The sequence below is a fragment of the Rattus norvegicus genome, chromosome 10 (assembly GCF_036323735.1).
Source record: "Rattus norvegicus strain BN/NHsdMcwi chromosome 10, GRCr8, whole genome shotgun sequence".
In the NCBI taxonomy this organism is placed as follows: Eukaryota; Metazoa; Chordata; class Mammalia; order Rodentia; family Muridae; genus Rattus; species Rattus norvegicus.
The window spans coordinates 85655733-85674536 of NC_086028.1; the positions used below are offsets into that span (position 1 = coordinate 85655733).

Sequence of the window (18804 nt, forward strand, 5' to 3'; positions counted from 1 at the left end):
CAGAAACTCCTCTGAGACAGTTCCATGGCAGCCTGAGAGGGCAGACTTCTAAACCAAAGCCCTGTGGCTTATCCCCTCCCACGGCCCACGGAGCCCGCCCTTACTTGCTAGATAAAGTCTAAGGTCACTGGTTGGCTAGCAAAACACCAAGCTTCATCTGCTTTCGTCTGTGTTTGTCTTTAGAGAGCGTCAGAGGCTTAAGCCGCACTAGTGGGCGGTCTAGCATAAGAAATTGCTTCTCTCAGACACTGGGAAGAAACACTGAACTTTTTATAGCTTTGGAAACAAAAAGCCCAAAGAAAGTAACCCTCACACGCTAACCACTAATTGATTTGCATCAGCAGGGAAGAGGTGCGGGCTATCATTAACTCTTACGATAGCCATTGTCCTAGCAATTACCTAAAACGGTGTTTCACAAACTTTGACACTAACTCAGGCATAAGGAATCTGAGGGTGTGTTCAAACTGGACAAGTGACAAGGTACGCCGTGAGCCTCTTCATCCTGGCCAGGAAGCTCAAGAGGCAGCCAGGGCTGATTTAGAACTTGGATCAGCAGGTGGAAAGGCAGGTCCCTTGTCTAAAAGAAGCTCCTAGAACCAAGGCACCATTTATGTCTTAATATTGCTGGGTATTTTTTTCTGTGTGTGTCTGTGTGTGGTTTGTTTGCTGAGATGGAGTCTCGTGCACTCCAGACTGACCTCAATCACAAAGCCAAGGTGACCTTGGACTTCTAATCCTCTTGCCTCCGCCTCTTCAACCCTGGTTTGTATGGTATCAGAGAACCGAACCCAGAGCTCTTCACATGCTAGGCAAACACACTACCGACTGAGTTACCTCCCCAGACCAAGCTTGTGTTTGTGTTTGCAAAATGTAGCAATGGACAAGGAAAAGACACTCCTGCTCTTCAGGAGTTTTACTAACTGCCAAACCCCAAGAATATTTCTTCTCCCAGCCCCTCTTGATTATCTTGGGCCTTGCTGTGGCTTGAATACAGTTCATGGCACCTCTCTCCCCCAGGGACTTAGGCAGCTCAACTCCAACAGCTATTTCAATGGTATCAGGAGGGTGGAAACTTAAACTCAAGGACGGTGTTTGGAGGCGGGCATCTTTGCAAAGTGACTCTGTTTAAACAAGGTCATTATTGAATCCTGGTGGCTACAGAAGAGAAAAGAGGAGACAAGATACACAGATAAGCACAGGCACTCCTATGTGACCTATCAAGTGACATCCTATGCCGCTTTGGGATTCTACCTGCCACACCGGCTGAGCTAATAGGACTCTGAGCCTCTAAATCCGTGAGCCAAAATACCTTTATGAAGTTGCATAGCCTCCCATGACTTATTATAATAAAACAAAACTAGCTAATACAGACCTCAGCTTCCTTATCTATGTAGGAACAGTCTTTCTCATGAGCTTCCCAAGGGTCCACTGGTCAGAGGCAAACTGTTTGAGGATAGTGGCACCAACCACTCTTTCCAACAGCTCCCACACCCAGGGAACGTGGAATCCACTCCCTGTGTTCTGAACCACTCCTGAGCATGTGCACCAGGCCAGGAGCTATTCAATAGCCTAGATCTGTGTCTCTGTGTAAGGGTCCCTGAATGATATCATCTCTAAAAGGGATGGGTGCATCACTTCTTTTAGGAAGCTCTCAGAAGACAATGCTCAAAGTTGCTGGCATGTCTCGGAATGGACCCTCCCAGTGCCTGGTAGCAAATATTCAGATTGGCACAATGCCTCTTGAAATTAGTTTGGCAACACAAACCAAGAACCATGAAACATTTCTATCTGTTCCTTTAGTAATTACATCTCCGAGAACAAGCCTAAGGGAATAATCCAAAAACATTTACCCATGAAAAGTGTTAGGTAGAAGGGGTGTTCACCGTTTCCATAGTGACAGCAGCCACAAACGGTGAAAAGAAGATTAAAAGTGGACATTTAATAACACAGGAACGTGTTTTGTCTATAATATCAACAAAAATTGAGGCTGATGATATCAGTGTGTCCTAGACGGCTTGCTTAGAATTCTTGAGGCTCTTAGAGTAGGTACACAGGACCATGGGAAAAGCTGAATGCAAAATGGATTCAGTGTACTGTGACTGTAATTATAATATACATAAGTGTTTTCATATACATGTAAAAATAAGAAACCTGTGAGCAGTAGTTGCTTTGGGGTAATGGAATTTAAGATTCAGTATGAATCATAGGTTTGCCCTATAATTTAGAGGACAGGCTTGGTGACCATAAAGATAAAGAGAGATGTTTGCTGAACAATTCACAAAGATTATTTATTGTAAAATAATGAATCAGGATCAGCAACCTTGAAAGACAAATATGGTTTTACTACGTAAGCGAGGATTTCACATTAAAGTGACAAGCTAAATACATCGTTTAGTTTTACCTTCTAAGTGCCACTAGCATGACTGTCATTGGATCAAATCCATTGAAACAAAGAGCAAGAAGAGGCACAGTGTCAGAATCTGAAAGGCACAGGAAAAACAGGGCTCACCCAAGCAGAGAACAAGAATGAAGCAGACCCCGATCACAACCCCAGACACCTGTGAAAACGAGGTAAGAGTAAGCTGGGGACAGAAGACTAGGAGCCAGCTGTAGTGGTGCATGCTCATAACCCTAGAATCCAGGAGGCTAAGGCAGTTGGATCACAAGTTCAAGGCCACCTTAGACTACATGGTGAGACTCTGTATCGGAGAAATAGAAAGTGGGTTATAGGTTTTAGGCAGAAGTAGGGAAGTCTCTATAGTTTCTCTTTCCTTCTGTTTGCCAAATAGCTATCAACCTCTCTCTCTCTCTCTCTCTCTCTCTCTCTCTCTCTCTCTCTCTCTCTCTCTCGATAAAAGAATCAGGAATCTAAAAGAAATATTCTCTAGTGGATCTGAACAACCAGGGCCAGGAAATGGAGTAACACATTGGAACAGACTGTTAAAAAAAAAAATCACAAATTAACAGACTGGGCTTTTTCTATACCCCTAATCCCACACATCTCCCAGAAAGCTGATAGTTTATACATCCCACACGGGAAATTAGAGAGATCCTTTCTGAAGAAGAACCATATCAAGGGAAAGTATCTCCAGGTACCACATCTGGGGCACTTCAGGAGAACAGTACACGCATCACCATATCAATTCATGGTAAGACTTTCCAGAAAACAAACCCCTCTGGTGTACATACATGTACAGACACACGCCCAAATCAGCTCCTTTGTACCTTTCTCTAAAATGTGAATGACTATCAAGGACCAGAAGGAATCTGAGAAAAGTTTCTGGTATAAAAGATGGGATAAAAAAAAAAGGCACCAGAGGAAACTGAAAATAAAAGAAATAGAATTGTCTAAGCTACAACTGACAGGCACAGTGGGATGAAACATTTTAAGCCAAAAACAAATGGCTATTGACAAAATATTAAGGGCTATTGGAATATTGAAAACACCACAGATTTTTTTATTCTAAAAAACATTTTATTGACAAAGTTAATTTTTTTTCAGAAAGTGGAGAAAAGACAAGTTAAATGGAAAACAGTACGGGATGTGCATGAAAAAGAAAAAAAAAGAGTTCCAGACAAAAAGGCAGTGGAGAAAGGAAGCTCTAAAACTGAGGAAATTTTCCAGAATCTAAGAACTGAGTCCCCACACTAAAAGTGTGTACTCATGCTCAGACAATGGGAAAAAACACAACTGCATTAAGGCACCACATGGATACTCCATTCCACTAGGGAGAAAAAATGAAATTTCCAGTAAAGAGAATGAGAATAGAACTAGTCAAAGGATCCACAACCAAAGTGGCATGAGACTTTCAAGAGCAACACAAGGAGCCAGTGAAGACCCTCAGACTCTGAGGAAAAACAATGTTTAACCTAGAATTCTATACCCAGCCAAACTATCTGTCAAGAGTGAGTGAAGACAAAAGATCTTTTCAGACGTGAGAAATTCACTAACAACAAGAAAGCTAACCTATATGAATCATTTGATTCCATAAAATGGTGGAGAGAGAGAACAACAAAGAGTGGGTGACTATTTATGGAGTTTCATCTGGGTGACAAGCCCAGAAAGCATCCATACTACAGACGGAGCAGGAGGACAGAAAACTCCTAAAGAGATATATATCAATCATCAAGATGAAACTGATAGAAAATCCAGGATGTTGACACATTAAGAAGATACATACATACAACAGAAAATTAGGGAACAGATGAGTGACATGTACAGAGAAAATCACAACAAATTGAGGGGAGAAATATTTATTCCAAGGTAATTTGCTACACTATAAAAACATGTTTTGACTATGAATAATATATAGTTACCATAAGTGTTTCTGAAATCAAAACTATAGCTCTATTCAGAAAGTGGTCAATGCATATAAGAGAAATAAATCTATCCTTCAGATGGAGCAGAAAACTAAATGATTTTTAAATGAAATTAAATAATGATAAAAAACAGAAGTAGAGGATTAGTGTTTAAAAATAAGGAAGCGAACAAAAAAAAAGAGCTGACGTTGAAAGTGAAAGATAGAGTGGAGCTAGGGGATGGCTCTTATACATGCAAACAAACACACACACATCATACACACACAACACACAAAGATACAAATACACATTCATAACAACACATACACACATACATACTGATGCACATGCACACATACACTTATAGATACACACACATAGCAATACATATGCACACACATACTCATATAGATGATATGCACATGTACAAACACACACACACACACACACACACCAACACATGTACAAATACCCAACACATACACCACACACACTCATATGGACACACACACACACACACAAATACACACACTATGAAATTATATGTATATACAATTTTTTCCTTTTAAATTCTGGAAGGCATCCAGGAAAAAGGAACACAGGCTGAGAGGTGTGGACCGTGCAATTAGGCAAGAAGAGTTGACTCATGGGAGCAGCACAGGGAAGGCCAAGTGGGAAGAGTAAGGGGAACCATCACAGGCCCACAAGTAACGGGTGCTGAGGTCAAGTTTTCTCACTTTTGCCTTGACTTTGACCATGCTCTTGTGAGAAGGGTCATCTCCTGGAGCTGGGAACAGGAGAGACAGATGTAAAGAGACGTGTGTACACAGTTACAGGGAAGGATAAGACAGGCTCCTGAAATGGTGTCAGCCATGGGGAAGGACGGGGATGAGGAAGAGGGCATGGGTAGCAGATGTCTCTCTGGTACTCATCAGCTTCAGGGGAAGGAATGGATGAGGTGAGGAGGAAGGACAGCCTAGGAGAGAGTTTTATCCTGGCCACAGCCATGATTCCAAACTAAGGCTCTACCTTTCTTCCCTTCAAAGCCAAACTCTGTGTGTGTGAGAGAGAGAGAGAGAGAGAGAGAGAGAGAGAGTGTGTGTGTGTGTGTGTGTGTGTGTGTGTGTGTGTGTGTGTGTGTGTTTCTATGTGTGTGAGTGTCTGTGTGTGGGTCTCTGTGTGTACTCAGGAGTCTTCAGGGAAGAAATATCTGAACACATGGAATAAAGTGGAAATAACAGAAAAGCAGACTGTAGCCACACAGTAGACCTAGGAAGGAGCTTCAAATGTCACGTGCTGTGTTATAAATGGAAGCACAGATACCTCATTGATTCCTAAAACTTCCCAACCCCAAAATGGCCCTAATTTCATCTGCCTTGAAGGGTCCCAGGAAGACAATAGTTGAAGATCCTTTGTAGGATCTAACTCAGTGGTCATACACATACATAAATATCTTCCCTCTTTGGGTACCCCCCATTCACCACTCAACCCCCGCTGGCATGGAGAATTTCCAGAAACCTCTTGCAAGCTCTTCTGAAACACAACATATTCTCTGCACCTCTTTAAGTCTGAGATCCCAAGAGGAGTTCCAGGGAGGTTCCTTCTACTCCTCTCCCATCCGATAAACATGGACATCACACAAATTTGCATCAACCAGAAAGCTTTATTAACCTACCACCATGAGAGGGTAAGGGAGACAGATGGGGACCACATTAAGAAAACAGGGTCCTGCCCCAAGCCCACAGGATGAGAGGCTGGTGAGGGTCAGGAGGCGCTGGGCAGACTAGATTAGTTCCCGGAACTCTGACTTTGGCTCTGGCTGAAGCTGGTTGAGCCTTGATCCTTGAGGATGGACCGGGGCTGCCGGGAGGATGAGGAGAAGACTGAAAAAGAGAAACAAAAGTGTGAGGTGGATTGTGGGAACTAAGCAAGTTGCCAAGGAGGGACCTGGATTCCCAGGACTCTGGGAGGAGGGCCTCAGCCCCGACCCTACAGAGCCAAGCTGTTGTCCCAGGAACCTTACCTTCTCCAGAAGAATAGGACTGCCCAGAGGAGTGCTGTGAGGAGGAGCTGCTGGGATGGGGGTGGGTGAGAAGAAACACAATCATTAGATGTGCAGAAAGCAGCAGAGGAAGAGGTACGGTGAGCAGGGACTAAGGGCCAACTCACTGGACATTCTCGCTATCCAGCAGACGGCGGTAGGTGGCGATCTCCTGCTCCAGCCGAGTCTTCACATCCAACAAGATGTTGTACTCCTGGCTCTGCTGCTCCATCTCGCAGCGCAGCTGAGCCAGCTGCTCCTCCAGGCTGCCGATCAAACCCTGGATCTGGGACAGCTGCACGCAGTATCTGCCTTTGGTCTCTTCTAGGCTGTTCTCCAAGGATGCTTTCTGTGAGTGAAGAAAGTACGGGGGTGATGATCAATAGCGATGGTCACCTCTGTCTCTGCTGGACCCTGGGCAATTTGTTAGATAGGTCCGTGGATCTTGACCCCAACTGGAGTAGTAATTAGAAGAGATTTATTGGAATAATCTTTCCCATACTTTCTGACTTTATTTTCTCTATCTGTATAATGGGTACCACGGTGCCGCCAGTCTCCTGCCCTTGTGACCCCTCAAGGAAGGGGACCACTGGACTGCACTAGGACCAGATTCTTCATACCACGCTGAGCTGGGACTGCAGTTCTATCTCCAGGCCCTGGAACACCCTGCGGAGCTCAGACACCTCGCTGCGGCCGCTCTGTATCAGCTCATGGTTAGAAGCCACCTCTTGGTTCAGCTCCTCGGTCTGAGACAGAAGACAGGAAAAGGGGTGAGACTCTGCACAGCCTCCGTGGCCAGAAGTCACAGAGGAAGCGGGTCCCCACCTTGCTCTGGAACCAGGCCTCCACATCTCTGCGGTTCTTCTCTGCCATCTGCTCATACTGGTCCCTCATCTCGTTCAGGATGCGGCTCAGGTCCACACCAGGAGCTGCGTCCATCTCCACGTTGACGTCCCCACCAGTCTGACCCCTCAAGGCAAGCATCTCCTGCAAAGGTCATGAGGGTTGGTCACTTCTCCTAGGGACCTCACCACACTGCCTTGCATCTCCCAAACCCAGCAGCAGCCCCACCTCCTGGTGATTCCTATTCAGGGCGGCCAGCTCCTCTGTGAGGCTTTGAATCTGCATCTCCAGGTCGGCTCCAATTGAGCCCAGGTCATCTAGCACCTTGGTTATGTTTTGGACGTCTATTTCCACGGACTGACTCAAGAACAGCTCAGACTCATACCTGAGAGGAGAGAGGTCAAAGCAACAGAAAGACAACCCTACTCTTTTGTCCCTACCCTCTGCCTTCTGCCCTCTGCCCTCTGCCCTCTGCCCTCTGCCCTCTGCCCTCTGCCTTCTGCCCTCTGACCTCTGCCCTCTGCCCTCTGTCCTCTGCCCACTGCCCTCTGCCCACTGCCCTCTGCCCTCTGCCCTCTGTCCTCTGTCCTCTGTCCTCAGCCCAGCATGCTGGTTGCTTACTTGGTCCTGAAGTCATTAGCTGCCAGCCTGGCATTGTCGATCTGTAAATTGGTCTGTGCATTCTCCTGTGTGGCTGTCATGATCTAGACGGAAAATTAAATAATAGGAAGACTGATCACCCAGAGAATCTACTACTCAAGGCTACTCAAGGGTAAATGACAGAGGGGAGCAAAAGGAGCCAACCCAAAACCAGTGATCATCTGGCTAGCAGGTCAACGCCTGCAAATTCTGTAAAAAAAAAAAAAAAAAAAAAAAAAAAAAAAAAACCTGAGTACCTATTTCTCTGCCTAGCTCAGGATAAATAATTGGGGTGCACTTATGACTACCATAACCCCTATCTTGGGTCCAGAGCAAAGGAACTGAGCATTTAGCAAAAAGCAGTCTCAAGAGGATTAAGAGTCAGGGTTCCAGTTGAAGCTGACACATAGACATTTTAAAAGGAAAGTCAGCAACTTCTCTGGATAGCACTGACCTTTAACCTCAAAAGGTCTTTAGTCTACTTGCTTATGTATTAGACTTTCTACAAGTGTCTTCCTAAAGCCCACAGCACTGCTGTCATCTCATTTGCCAGAACCACCCACCTGGCTCTTCAGGTCCTCGATGGTCCTGAAGTGGGAACGATAGTCTTTAAGCTCAGTGGGACGCTGCCTCTGGTACCAGTCCCGGATCTTCACCTCCAGGTCACTGTTGGCCTTTTCCAGGGCACGCACCTGATCCATGTAGTTGGACAAACGATCATTGAGATTCTGCATGGTCACTTTCTCACTGCCTACCAGGAGCCCATTGCCAAGCCCATCACCAATACCACCACCAAGTCCTCCACCAATACCACCACCAAGACCACCACCAAGTCCTCCACCAATACCACCACCAAGACCACCACCAATACCACCACCAAGTCCTCCGCCAATACCACCACCAAGTCCTCCACCAATACCACCACCAAAACTGCTGCTGCTGAAGCGCCCACCATAGCCACCTCCAATCCCACAGGCTCCCCGAGAGGAGAAACGAGAGGAGGTGACGGACATGCCCCCATAGGTGCTGGGAGCCCGGCAGGATCCTCCAGCCAGGACTGAGGACATGCGGCTAAAGCCACCACCGATGCCACAGGAGCCCTTCCAACAGCTGGAGGAGGTGAACTGACGGTTGCAGGTGGCCATGCTGAGGAACGTGAGGGTGTGGGTAAGTGAGCAGGGAGAAGAGAGAACTGTTCAGTGGAGGGTGCAGAAGCTGGTGATACCGCAGACACCACATTCTTTTATATGCACCGCAGGAAGGTGGGGCCCTCCTTCTGCTGACTCCAGGTTCCACTGTGGATTTCATCAATCAATCCGGTCCAATGCCCCACTCTAGATTATTCGGCACAGGGTGGACTCTCTCTTCCGTGTGCTGGCTCAGACTTCCTGCCCAGCACTGAGGGTTGGGAACAACAGAAAAACACACAGATTCAAACCAGTACTCAGGTTGCGTTGGCAGAAATGGGCTTCTGTTCTTGGAGCCTGAGGGGAGAGCTACGGGAAAGCCTACGTGCAGACGGTCTTGTGGCAGGCCAATCCTCAGGCAGGAGGTCACCCAGTCTCTGCCCAACAATGAGAACATTAAGTGACAAGAGTGTCACTAATACCATCGCAGACTGCTTTGCGATGCTCTCCCATGAGGCCTACTTGCCACAAGGTAGGGCTAGGTTGCTCACCATGGATCCCGAAGCCACTCACCTCCCTTCGCTGTGCCTGCTCTTGCTCCACAGGGACAAGTCTGGGCTATGGAGATGGAGGTCTTCCAGGTTCTAAGAAGTCAGTTGATTTGCTTTACCATGGGATGTAATTGGATTTGAAAGCTGCCTTTGAGACACCAAGGTGTCAGGACTGGTGTGCAAAATAACATGCACCCCTAGCCACCACATGGCCTTGCCTCATCTCACTTCTGCACACTACAGGAGGATTTTGTCATCCTTTAGGGCATCGGTCAGTTCTTTCGGGACACATAAATAAGAGTCACAAGAAGCATGCCTGGAAGACCCTATTACCGTGGTCACCCTATTCATTCTCCCTCTGTAGCCTTGCTGCGTTTCTTACCAACCTCCATAGCCTGACCCCTAACATATGACCCCTATACCTAGAGAGCACCCACCCACAGCTCCTCCATGCAACCTCCTGCACTCACCTACACAGGGTACCCCACTGTGGCCTGTAGTGGACTCAATAGGAGGGACTTCAATCCTGCTTCTAATGCTGCTTGTGAACCCCAAGCCACAAACCACTCTGCCACTCCATGGGCCTCAGGGTGCCCAATGTAGAAACCATGCCCAGGAACTACCCAGGCTAGGCTTGGTGCCTCCATTCATTCCGGGTGCACAGGGCTCTGGACTGGTGAGGATACCTTTCATTCTGGCTACACAGTTCAGAGAAGACCCCCAGTTCGACTTGTTCCCACGACCAATCTACAGGGGACAGAGGCTCAGGAGGCTCTCAGAACATCAGACCCTTCACAATCTGGGAACCGGGAAGGGGAGTAACAATCGAAATGTGAATAAGAAATACTCAAGTTAATAAAGATGGGGAAAAAAAAGTAATACCCAAGTTAATAAACGTGGAAAAAAATCTTTAATGGTCAACTTTTATGCCCTGTCTGATTCTTGACCTTCACATTGAGAAGAGCTCATAAGTGTGTGTGTGTGTGTATGTGTGTGTGTGTGTGTGTGTCTGCGTGTCTGCGTGTCTGTGTGTCTGTGTGTCTGTGAGTGTGTAAGTTGAAACTTGACACACAATTCCTTTATCCTTTCAATCCTATATATTACGAGAAATCATTTCCAAATATTAAACATAAAAAAGGTATAGATCAATTATTGAATTTGGATATGCTTAAGTGATAGATGTGTGTGGTTAACTACCCATGTAATCTTATCAACCAGACTAAGGGAGACACTAGGGGAGGAGGATTTCTGTGAGTTTAAGAAGAGTCTAACTATACTCCACAATGATTTTCAGACGATCCTGGGTTACAAACAAATGAGGCCCTGTCTATTCCATAAAGGAAAAACAAAGACAAACCATTGAGGAGCAAATCTTATAGCCTGAGGCTCCTCTTATTATTCTTCAAAGCATTTCATTTCCCTGAATGTATAGCCTTAGGAGCCATCTGCAAGCACTTTCCATCTCCACTCAATGCCTTTGTGAGTTTTTATTAAATGCTTACCAGATAGGTACAGTTAATGTGCTTAAGGAACGGGACTCTCTGATTTCTTACTATCTTGTCCTCTGAGTGGGGATTTTATGTAGAAGATGACACTACTTATCACACTGCAGGGGACCTACAGCCCGCAAGTCTTTGTGTAAAAATCACAAAAAAAAAAAAGGCTGTCTTTTGCCCTGACTAGATCCGGCACCGTAGCGCCCCAAGATATCCTGTACATATCTTCATCTCAGTCAGCAAAGGCTGTCACACTGGCCCACGTTGTTTTCATCAGTAGTTCCCTCTTGGGGAAACCAAGAACAAGTATCGTCAATGAATATAAAGAATTGAGCAAGATCCTTCTTCCTAACCCGAGTTCTTTGTGCCTTGAGGGACTCCTTGAGACCCTTTAAAACTACGCTGTGTTTACTCAATGCCTGTCCCATAACTGCATTTCTTAATCTTACCTTACAAGGATCGCACTCACAGTGGGAGCCCTTGGCAATCACAATGCAGATCTTCTCTCCCGACCCCTGGGAAGTGTTGATCCTGTGTGAGGGGGACATCCATGGGCAAGAAACGTTCATACAGATCCCCCAACCAAGCCCCACATCTGGACACGAGTTGTCCCATCCTGTGGGGTAGTGGGGGTGCAGCAGAGACCTGGAGAGGGGGCAAAGAATGGGGACCAGAAGGCCCAAGGAAGGAGAGCAAGTCAATTGTCTGATCAAGCTCTCAAACTTTATTTCAGGACAGTGGCTTATAAAGACAGGCAAGCGGGAAGGCCATGACAGGCCCCAGATCAAATCATCACTGTCACCACCATCCCATTACCCATAAACTGTCAATTGAGGGTGTACTGATGAGAACAGACAACTGGGTGGCTTTGCCAGAGTGCAGGCTGTAAAAGTGATAAAAAGAGATGAATGGTTTCCGGGAGACAAAAGGCTGTAAACATGAGCCTGAGAAAATAGCTGAGACAGAGTGTGCTTGGCTCCCGGCAAACACATGCAAACACACTCATAACAAACTTACAACACACACACACTGATACTGATACATGCACATACACACACACACAGACACACAGACACACGCATGCACACACACTCATGCACACACACACATACACACACACACACACATTATGCTACTATATGTTCATAAGTTTGTTTTTTCATTTAAATTCTGAAAAGCATCCAGGAAACAGGAACACAGGCTGAGAGGTGTGGTCGTGCAATTAGGCAAGAAGAGTTGACTAATGGGAGCAGCACAGGGAAGGCCAAGTGGGAAGAGTAAGGGGAACCATCACAGGCCCACAAGTAAGAGGTGCTGAGGTCAAGTTTTCTCACTTTTGCCTTGACTTTGACCGTGCTCTTGTGAGAAGGGTCATCTCCTGGAGCTGGGAACAGGAGAGACAGATGTAAAGAGACGAGTGTACACAGTTACAGGGAAGGATAAGACAGGCTCCTGAAATGGTGTCAGCCATGGGGATGGACGGGGATGAGGAAGAAGGCGTGGGTAGCAGATGTCTCTCTGGTACTCATCAGCTTCAGGGGAAGGAATGGATGAGGTGAGGAGGAAGGACAGCCTAGGAGAGACTTTTATCCTGGCCAGAAACATGATTCTATCCTAAGTCTCTACCTTCCCTGCCTTCAATGCCATAACGGGGGTGGGTGGATAGGTGGGTGAGTTTGTGTGCCTGGATGTGTGTCTGTGTCTGAGTGTTTCTGTGTGTCTGTCTGTCTGGTGTGTATGTGTGTGTGTTTCTGTGTGTGTATGTGTATCTGTGTATAAGTGTATTTATGTGTGTGTCCGTGTGTGTATATGTGATATTGACTTCTCTGTGTGTGTATGTGTGTGTCTGTGTGTATTTGTGTGTGGCACTGTGTGCATTTTTGTGTGTGTTTGTGTGTATGAGTTTGTGTTTGTGTCTCTGTGTATAAGCGTGTATGCTTGTGTGTATGTGCCTGCATATGTATGTGCGATGTTCAGTCTTGTGAGTGTTTATGTGTGTGTGTGTCTGTCTGTCTGTCTTCTGTATGTATGTGTGTAATGTTCACTTGTGTGTAGTTGAGCAATTCCCAAGCACAACTCTGAAGTTCAGGGCTCAAACTTGGGCGTCTCTAGAGGAGAAATACCTGAACACATGGAATAGAGGGCTATGAATGGAAAGGAAAAGGCTCCAGCCACACAGTAGACCTGGGAGGAGCGTCAAGTATTCCCTGCTGTGTCCAAACGGAAAGCTCATATACCCCTGGATTTCTCCAAGTTCTCAACCTGAAAATGATCCTAATAACCTCTGCCTTGCAGGGTCTCTGGAAGACGATAGTGAAAGATCCTTTCTATGATCTCACATAGTGGCCACATACACACATGAATGTCTTCCCTCCTTGGAGACCCCCATTCACAACACTGCTGGCATGGGGAACTTCCAGAAATCTCTGCAAGCTCTTCTGAAACACAGTCTATTACCTGCAACTCTTTAAGTTTGGGGACCCAGGAGGAATTCCTGGGAGGTCCCTGCAACTCCTCTCCCGTCTATAAACATGGACATCACACAAATTTGCATCAACCAGAAAGCTTTATTAGACTATCACCATGAGGGGTAAGGGAGACAGTTGGGGACCACATTAAGAAAACAGGGTCCTGCCCCAAGAGGCCAGGATGAGAGGCTGGTGAGGGTCAGGAGGCGCTGGGCAAACCGGATTAGTACCCGGAACTCTGACTTTGGCTCTGGCTGAAGCTGGTTGAGCCTTGCTCCTTGAGGATGGACCGGGGCTGCCGGGAGGATGAGGAGAAGACTGAAAAAGAGAAACAAAAGTGTGAGGTGGATTGTGGGACATAAGCAAGCTGCCAAGGAGGGAACTGGATTGCCAGGACTCTGGGAGGAGGGCCTCAGCCCCGACCCTACAGAGTCAAGCTGTTGTCCCAGGAACCTTACCTTCTCCAGAAGAATAGGACTGCCCAGAGGAGTGCTGTGAGGAGGAGCTGCTGGGATGGGGGTGGGTGAGAAGAAACACAATCATTAGATGTGCAGAAAGCAGCAGAGGAAGAGGTACGGTGAGCAGGGACTAAGGGCCAACTCACTGGACATTCTCGCCATCCAGCAGACGGCGGTAGGTGGCGATCTCCTGCTCCAGCCGAGTCTTCACATCCAACAAGATGTTGTACTCCTGGCTCTGCTGCTCCATCTCGCAGCGCAGCTGAGCCAGCTGCTCCTCCAGGCTGCCGATCAAACCCTGGATCTGGGACAGCTGCACGCAGTATCTGCCTTTGGTCTCTTCTAGGCTGTTCTCCAAGGATGCTTTCTGTGAGTGAAGAAAGTACGGGGGTGATGATCAATAGCGATGGTGTCCTCTGTCTCTGCTGGCCCCTGGGACATATTTTAGATAGGTCCGTGGATCTTGACCCCAACTGGAGCAGTAATTAGAAAAGATTTATTGGAAAAATATTTCCCATACTTTCTGACTTTATTTTCTCTATCTGTATAATGGGTACCACGGTGCCGCCAGTCTCCTGCCCTGGTGACCCCTGAGGGAAGGGGACTACTGGACTGCACTAGGACCAGATTCTTCATACCATGCTGAGCTGGGACTGCAGTTCGATCTCCAGGCCCTGGAACACCCTGCGGAGCTCAGACACCTCGCTGCGGCCGCTCTGTATCAGCTCATGGTTAGAAGCCACCTCTTGGTTCAGCTCCTCGGTCTGAGACAGAAGACAGGAAAGGGGGTGAGACTCTGCACAGCCTCCGTGGCCAGAAGTCACAGAGGAAGCGGGTCCCCACCTTGCTCTGGAACCAGGCCTCCACATCTCTGCGGTTCTTCTCTGCCATCTGCTCATACTGGTCCCTCATCTCGTTCAGGATGCGGCTCAGGTCCACACCAGGAGCTGCGTCCATCTCCACGTTGACGTCCCCACCAGTCTGACCCCTCAAGGCAAGCATCTCCTGCAAAGGTCATGAGGGTTGGTCACTTCTCCTAGGGACCTCACCACACTGCCTTGCATCTCCCAAACCCAGCAGCAGCCCCACCTCCTCGTGATTCTTCTTCAGGTAGGCCAGCTCCTCCCTGAGACTCTCGATCTGCATCTCCAGGTCTGCCCTGGACATAGTCAGTTCATCCAGCACACGGCGAAGGTTGTTGATGTCACTTTCCACTAACTGACGCAAGGACGTCTCATTATCATACCTGGGAAAGAAAGGTTACAGTGACAGATGGACAACCCTACTCTTTTGTCCTTCCCTCTGCCCTCTGCCCTCTGCCCTCTGCCCTCTGCCCTCTGCCCTCTGCCTACTGCCCTCTGCCCTCTGCCCTCTGCCCTCTGCCCTCTGCCCTCTGCCTACTGCCCTCTGCCCTCTGCCCTCTGCCCTCTGCCCTCTGCCCTCTGCCTTCAGCCCAGCATGCTGGTTGCTCACTTGGTCCTGAAGTCATTAGCTGCCAGCCTGGCATTGTCGATCTGCAAAACGGACTGCGCATTCTCCTGCTTGGCTCTAACGATCTAGAGGGAAAATGAAAAGATTCAAGGCCTGATCACCCAGAAACCCTGCTACTCAAGGGCCAAGGAAGAGGGGAGCAAGAGGAGCCAACCCACGCCTAACAGTTCAGCTACTACAGCTTCTGACAACTGATTGCTTACTTCTACTCCCAGCTCAGGTTATGTAGGGGTGCACTGACATCTATCATCACCTCTATCCTAGGTCCAGAGCTGAGGAGGTGAGCATGTAGCATAAAGTGGCCTCAAAAGGATTAAGTGTCAGAGTCCCAGTTCCAGCTGAGGCATGGATGCTCTTAAAGGACCTTCAGCAATGTCTCTGGATAGCACTGACCTTTAACTTGAAAAGGTCTTCAGTCTACTTGCTTATGTATCTGTACAGGTGTCTTCCCAAAGCCCATGGTTCTGCTGTCGTCTCATCCACCAGAGCCACCCACCTTGCTCTGCAGGTCCTCGATGGTCCTGAAGAAGGGGGTGTAGTCTTTGATCTCAGTGGGACGCTGCCTCTGGTACCAGTCACGGATCTTCACCTCCAGGTCACTGTTGGCCTCTTCCAGGGCACGCACCTTATCCAGGTAGGTGGCCAAGCGGTCATTGAGGTTTTGCATGGTCACTTTCTCACTGCCAACCAGGAGCCCATCGCCAAGACCACCACCAAATCCACCACCAAGTCCTCCACCAAATCCACCACCAAGTCCTCCACCAAATCCACCACCAAAACTGCTGCTGCTGAAGCCCCCACTATAGCCACCTCCAATCCCACAGGCTGCCCCAGAGGAGAAGCGAGAGGAGGTGACCGACATGCCCCCATAAGTGCTGGGAGCCCGGCAGGATCCTCCAGCCAGGACGGAGGACATGCGGCTAGAGCCACCACCGATGCCACAGGAGCTCTTCATGGAGCTGGAGGAGGTGAACTGACGGCTGCAGGTGGCCATGCTGAGGAACGTGAGAGTGTGGGTAAGTGAGCAGGGAGAAGAGAGAACTGCTCAGTGGAGGGTGCAGATGCTGAGAATGCCTCAGACACCAGACTCTTTTATATGCACCGGGAGAAGGTGGGGCCCTCCTTCTGCTGACTCCAGGTTCCACTGTGGATTTTGTCAGTCAGTCCTGTCCAACTACCCACTCTGGATTATTCAGCCCAGGGTGGACTCTCTCTTCCATTTGCTGGCTCAGAGTTCCTGCCTACCTTTTGGGGTGTGGGGCCAATAGAAAAACACACAAATTCGAGTCAGTAGTGACTCAGCTTGTGTGGCCAGAAATGGGCTTCTGTTCCTTGAGCCTGAGGGGACAGCAACAGGGAGGCCTAGGTGCAGGCTGCCTTGTGGCAGGCGTGTCTTCAGGCAGTGAGTCAACCAGTCCCTGCCCCACAGTGAGAACCTTAGGTGGCTGGAGTTTCATGAATGCCATCCCAGACTGCCTTGTGATACTCTCCATTTAAAAGGTCCCTCACCATGGATCCCGAAGCCCTTCATAACTCTTCTCTGTGCCTGCTCTCCCCCTCCAAAGAGACAAGTCCAGGCTGGGTAACTGCAGCCCTTTCTAGTTCTAAAAAAAAATCAAAGATTTCATTTCCCATGTGATGTAATTTGGATTTGGAAGCTGCCTTTGAGACACCAGGATGTCCACAGTGGTGTACACCACAGCATTCTCTCCATATGCTGCCACATGCCTACACTTTCCCTCACCCAGTGAACAATACAGGAGGATCCTGTCACACCTATGGGTCTCAGTTCTTTTTTTTTTTTTTTTTTCGGAGCTGGGGACCGAACCCAGGGCCTTGCACTTCCTAGGCAAGCGCTCTACCACTGAGCTAAATCCCCAACCCCTGGGCCTCAGTTCTTGCGGGACACCTAAGAGTCACAAGAAGCATGCCTGGAGGACCCTACCCCTGTGGACTGTCTGTTCATCCTTCTTCTGCAGCCTTGCTGCCTTTCTTACCAACCTCCATATCCTGACCCCTAACATATGAGCCCTACACTTAGAGAGCACCCACCCGCAGTTCCTCCATGCCACCTCCTGCACTCACCTACACAGAGTAACCCACTGTGCTCTGTAGTGGACTCTATAGGAAGGAATTCCATCCTGCTCCTGATACTGCTTGTGAGCCATCAGCCCTAACCCCACTCTACCCCTCAAGGGCCTTAGAGGTCCCATGTGGAAACCATCTTGCCCAGATTTTCCCTAGCTGGGCTTGGTGCCTCTGTTCATCCAGTGTGCACAGGACTTTAGGATGATTAAGTCCTGCAAGTTAAGGTCAAATAGTAAATTTACGGTAATTTAAGACTCTGATTTAATTATAATAAATGTTTACAAAATTATTCAAATACTAGATTAGCTAATAGTAGTCACAGTTAAGCAGTTAAGATATACTTTATACGGATAGTCTTCAAAAGCATCAGAGATCCACAAAGCATAGCATTTAAATTATTTCATTATTTATTGATCTTTTGACCAGAAGACATGTCTGCTCCCGACGGTTCCCCTTTCACACTTCAAAGAAGATTTTGAGCATCATTACCTCCATATGGAGTTGCTCCAACTGTTACAAGGTAACCACTGGGCTAGAATTTCCCTAATTCATCTACAGACAAAAATTGCTGTTCAGGAATGGACACACAACGGGGGATGGTTGACAGCTTAGCTCTGCCAAGACAGTGTAAACTAATCCTTAACATTTCCTGCTTCACTCAAGGTCTGTTAGACGGTTCTAGGCCAGAAGGCTGAAGCCAGATACTCCAACATTGTTATGAGGAATATGGGGGACTGTCTAGGCAGTCAGCTGGTTCTACAAATTGTTTAAGTTTGGGAAGCTTTGTTTTTATGCTTCCTATATAGCCAGGTCATGTTTAATTCATCCCTGGATCTCTGACAGGGTTGGAGACTAGTTATAGTCTCCTAACTAAACAAGTTGTTTACCATTAAGGAAGATGATCTAGATTTGAAAGGGTTGTTTTCAGAGGGGAGTACAGGTTAAAATCAAGACATAATTCAGGTTTAAACTTGTAAACTCCTTACGTTAGGATAGATGATGGAGTGATTTATCTAGATTGCCAAATTTGATCGACTAGATATTATAAGTGTAAATCATACCTTATCGTTTGTGTAATAGTTATAATTGTGTTCAATACATATCTGAGAGAAAAGAGCCTTTTTTACTGGACAAAAAGACAAAATGTAGTGACTTTGGTCTCATGATGCTTGTATTATGGTAATATGGGTCTCTAAAGTTGCACAAGAATCCACACCCTGCCCCCAGTTGGTTTTGATTGGTAAATAAAGTCACCAGCAGCCAATGGCTGTGTAGGCAGACAGAGGAAGGATTTTTAGAATTC

General features: G+C 47.5%; 2 protein-coding genes across 4 annotated transcripts; both read right to left on the reverse strand.

Moving 5' to 3' along the window:
* Positions 1 to 6087: 6087 nt before the first annotated feature.
* On the reverse strand, positions 6088 to 12053 carry Ka11 (type I keratin KA11). 2 transcript variants are annotated; one of them, XM_063269573.1, is made up of 8 exons: positions 8386 to 12053; positions 7805 to 7887; positions 7412 to 7568; positions 7166 to 7327; positions 6961 to 7086; positions 6469 to 6689; positions 6323 to 6369; positions 6088 to 6182 (listed from the first exon to the last, which is right to left on the reverse strand). In XM_063269573.1, the coding sequence occupies exons 1-8, from the start codon at positions 8965 to 8967 to the stop codon at positions 6088 to 6090; spliced, it is 1473 nt and encodes a 490-aa protein (XP_063125643.1). In that variant the 5' UTR covers positions 8968 to 12053. The 2 variants fall into 2 exon arrangements, with proteins under 2 accessions (XP_063125643.1, NP_001008750.1); NM_001008750.1 differs by having other exon boundaries at positions 6323 to 6372; positions 8386 to 8967.
* A 1490-nt stretch (positions 12054 to 13543) lies between these two features.
* On the reverse strand, positions 13544 to 16479 carry Krt16 (keratin 16). Of its 2 annotated transcripts, none has more exons than XM_006247309.5 (8): positions 15910 to 16479; positions 15396 to 15478; positions 15012 to 15168; positions 14766 to 14927; positions 14561 to 14686; positions 14069 to 14289; positions 13923 to 13969; positions 13544 to 13782 (listed from the first exon to the last, which is right to left on the reverse strand). In XM_006247309.5, exons 1-8 carry the CDS (start codon positions 16405 to 16407, stop codon positions 13688 to 13690), a joined length of 1389 nt encoding a protein of 462 aa, XP_006247371.1. In that variant the 5' UTR covers positions 16408 to 16479; the 3' UTR covers positions 13544 to 13687. The 2 variants fall into 2 exon arrangements, with proteins under 2 accessions (XP_006247371.1, NP_001008752.1); NM_001008752.2 differs by having other exon boundaries at positions 13923 to 13972.
* Between the last annotated feature and the right edge of the window lie 2325 nt (positions 16480 to 18804).